Raw genomic sequence first — 3101 nt, 5'->3', positions numbered from 1 at the left:
CTGTGTATCACGATGAGGAATTTCTGAAAAATAAAGCTAAAGCAAAAACAAAAAAGGGAAATAAACAAAAGTTTAAGTTTTGAAAGTTGTGACTCATAAACATTTTGCATCATATCACCATTGTATCACATTTCATTTGCGTCTCTTGCTTCTTAGAACTTATGACGTAGAGTTTTAGGCTAAGCACCTACTTCACATTTGACTTTCTATTTAAGTCCAGTACTTATCTGGCACAAGTTGCATTTTTCTTTTGTATAAGCCCAGTACTTACCTGGCACCAGTTATATTTTTCTTTTTAAGCCCAGTATCTGCCTGGCACCAGTTATATTTTTCTTTTGTATAAGCCCAATATCTACTTGGCACGAGTTACATTTTTCTTTTGTATAAAGTCTAGTACTTACTTGACACAAGTTACAATTTCTTTAAGCCCAGTATCTGCCTGGCACCAATTATATTTTTCTTTTTAAAGCCCAGTATCTGCCTGGCACCAATTATATTTTCTTTTTAAGCCCAGTATCTGCCTGGCACCAATTATATTTTTCTTTTTAAAGCCCAGTATCTACCTGGCACCAATTATATTTTTCTTTTTAAAGCCCAGTATCTGCCTGACACCAGTTATATTTTTCTTTTAAAGGCCAGTATCTACCTGGCACGAGTTACATTTTTCTTTTGTATAAAGTCCAGTACTTACCTGACACAAGTTACAATTTCTTTTTATAAGCCCAGTATTTACCTGGCGTGACCCATCGACTAATCCAACATAAGCATTTGGTCGGTCCAATATCAACATTCAATCAATCCAGCACCAGCATTTGATTGAATTGGCACCAGCAATAAATCCCTCCAATAACGTTAAAAATAGAAGTGTTACTTAATTAACGTTATTGTTTGCAACATATCTTCATTTTTTTAAAAGAACAAATTTGTTAAGGAGAGTTTAAGCTAGCAAATGACTAGTCATTAAACTCCTAGGACCTAATAATGTTAAAGATAAAAATGTTATTCACTTAACATTATTATTGGTCGTATATTAAATATTTTTATAAATAATAATCTTAAAGGCAAAAAATCATATTCACTGTGTACAAACAATAAACAAAAATAAATAAATAAATAAACAAAAAATAAATGAAAAAATAAAATAAACAAATAAATAAAAGAAAGAAGAAAAAAAAAGTTAAGAAAAGAACGATACCAAATGAGTGAATCTTCGAATATGATGATGAAGAAGGTGCTTTTTGGCTACCTTTCACACTACAGAGGTGTCTCACAGATCTCAAGAAATACAAAAGAGAAGGAGGAGAGAGAAAAAAAAAATCGAGCTCTAAAGAGTACTGGACGAAATTTTTCGGGGTCCTGAGAAATGAGCCCAAGCAGTGTATTTATAGACTTCAGAAATGGTCCAGAACGGCCCGTTCCAAAATCGGAACGACCCGTTCTAGATATGGCTATTACGCGTAAATTTAAAACTTGGAACGACCCATTCTAAATTCAGAATAGCCCGTTCTAGATACGGCCTTACGCGTAAATTTAGAACCTGGAACGGCCCGTTCTAAATTCAGAACGGGCCGTTCTAAAATTGAAACTGCCCGTTCTAAATTTGGAACGTCCGGTTCCAGATTAGGAATTTTGGTCTTTTTTTTGACTTGGAACGGCCCGTTCCTACTTTGGAACGGCCCGTTCTCAATTAAAGTTGTTGTTCATTTTTGTAACTTGGAACGGCCCGTTTCGAATTTGGAACGGCCCGTTCTGGGCTACTTAAATTTTTTTTTTGGCTTCAAATTTCTTTGTTGTCACCTCCATACTTTGAGAGCTCATCCTCTTCATAGTAGATGTCCATTTCATTATTTTTGTGAGTCCGGATAAAATTGATTATTCACAAATATCATCAAGTATCTCAGCATGAAAAATAGAATGGTCCTCAGATGGATGTCTCATAGCATCAAGAATATTAAAATGGACAATATTATCACCAAACTCCATGGACAATGTACCAACATACACATCAATCTTAGTTCGGGCTATTTTCAAAAATGGTCTGCCTAAAATGATTGGGGCGGAACCATGGGAGAATCCCTCCTCCATATCAAGCACACAAAAATCAGCAGGAAAAATCAATTCACCAACCTGAACTAAGACATCCTCAATGAAACCTGTAGGGTGGGCGACACTTCTATTTGCCAACTGTATCACCACACCCGTAGGTTGCATAGGACCAAGAGACAGAGATTTAAAAATGGACAGAGGCATGACATTTATAGAAGCACCCAAATCAAGCATGGCATTTTCAAATTTACTGTTACCAACAATGCAAGGTATACAGAATGTACCTGGGTCCTTACATTTTTCAGGAATGTGCGGAACAGATTTACCTATGAGTGCTAAGACATTTCTGCCCATGCTGATTCGCTCATTGCCCTTCATTTTCCTCTTATAAGTGCACATCTCCTTCAGAAACTTAGCATATCTGGGAATCTTCTTGATGGCATCTAGTAGAGGTATGTTCACCTCCACCTTCCGGAAGGTGTCCAATATCTCCTTATCCACCTCTTCCATCTTTTTGCTTGGAATCAATTTAGGATCAAATGGAAGAGGGATATGATGCTACTGCAAATTAGAATTGGTGCTGGAAGAAGCTCCACCTGCATGAAAATTTTGGGCAGCAACTGGTTCATCATTTTGTTCAGGTGTAGATGCTGAAACTGGTACTGGCACAGGTGCAGATGGAGGTGCTGTAGTGGGTATTGTTGAGCTTAGAAGAGCTTGAAGCTTAAAGGAGTTTTGATGATCACAACATGTGTGTACAACAACAACTTATGATCACAACGTGTGTGTACAACAAAAACTTGGAAGCACAAAAACAAAGTCAAAGAAAGTGTCAAAGAAAATGCTATGTAATAGGAATTAGTGTATAAATTGTTTTGAATGGTTTAGTTTGTTGTGTATGCTGTGTGCATGACAAAATCTATATCTAAGCTAAGTAGAGAGTGTATGATGATGAGTTAAAGAGATTGGAAAGTTATTTTGAGACTTAAAACGAAGTTTTGAAAGCTAACTCAAAATAATCGATTATCGTTAAATATAATCGATTATTCCAGCAA

At 36.1% G+C, this 3101-nt stretch overlaps 1 protein-coding gene across 1 annotated transcript; it reads right to left on the bottom strand.

Annotated features, from left to right (window-relative positions):
• Positions 1-1872: 1872 nt before the first annotated feature.
• Positions 1873-2556, bottom strand: LOC145956313 (uncharacterized). Its single transcript, XM_083071895.1, has 2 exons — positions 2308-2556; positions 1873-2184 (listed from the first exon to the last, which is right to left on the bottom strand). The coding sequence occupies exons 1-2, from the start codon at positions 2554-2556 to the stop codon at positions 1873-1875; spliced, it is 561 nt and encodes a 186-aa protein (XP_082928021.1).
• Between the last annotated feature and the right edge of the window lie 545 nt (positions 2557-3101).

Source organism: Cajanus cajan, chromosome 3 (assembly GCF_000230855.2).
Source record: "Cajanus cajan strain Asha chromosome 3, NIPB_CcT2T_4, whole genome shotgun sequence".
Lineage (NCBI taxonomy): Eukaryota > Viridiplantae > Streptophyta > Magnoliopsida > Fabales > Fabaceae > Cajanus > Cajanus cajan.
Note: the sequence above shows the minus strand (reverse complement) of the source record. Positions and strands in the feature narration are given on the sequence as shown.

Coding starts and splice junctions, on each gene's coding strand:
- LOC145956313 (XM_083071895.1), bottom strand. CDS start 2,556: ATGGAAGAGGTGGATAAGGAGATATTGGACACCTTCCGGAAGGTGGAG. Junction 2,185..2,307: donor CATTCTGTATACCTTGCATT/GTTGGTAACAGT, acceptor GTGGTGATACAG/TTGGCAAATAGAAGTGTCGC.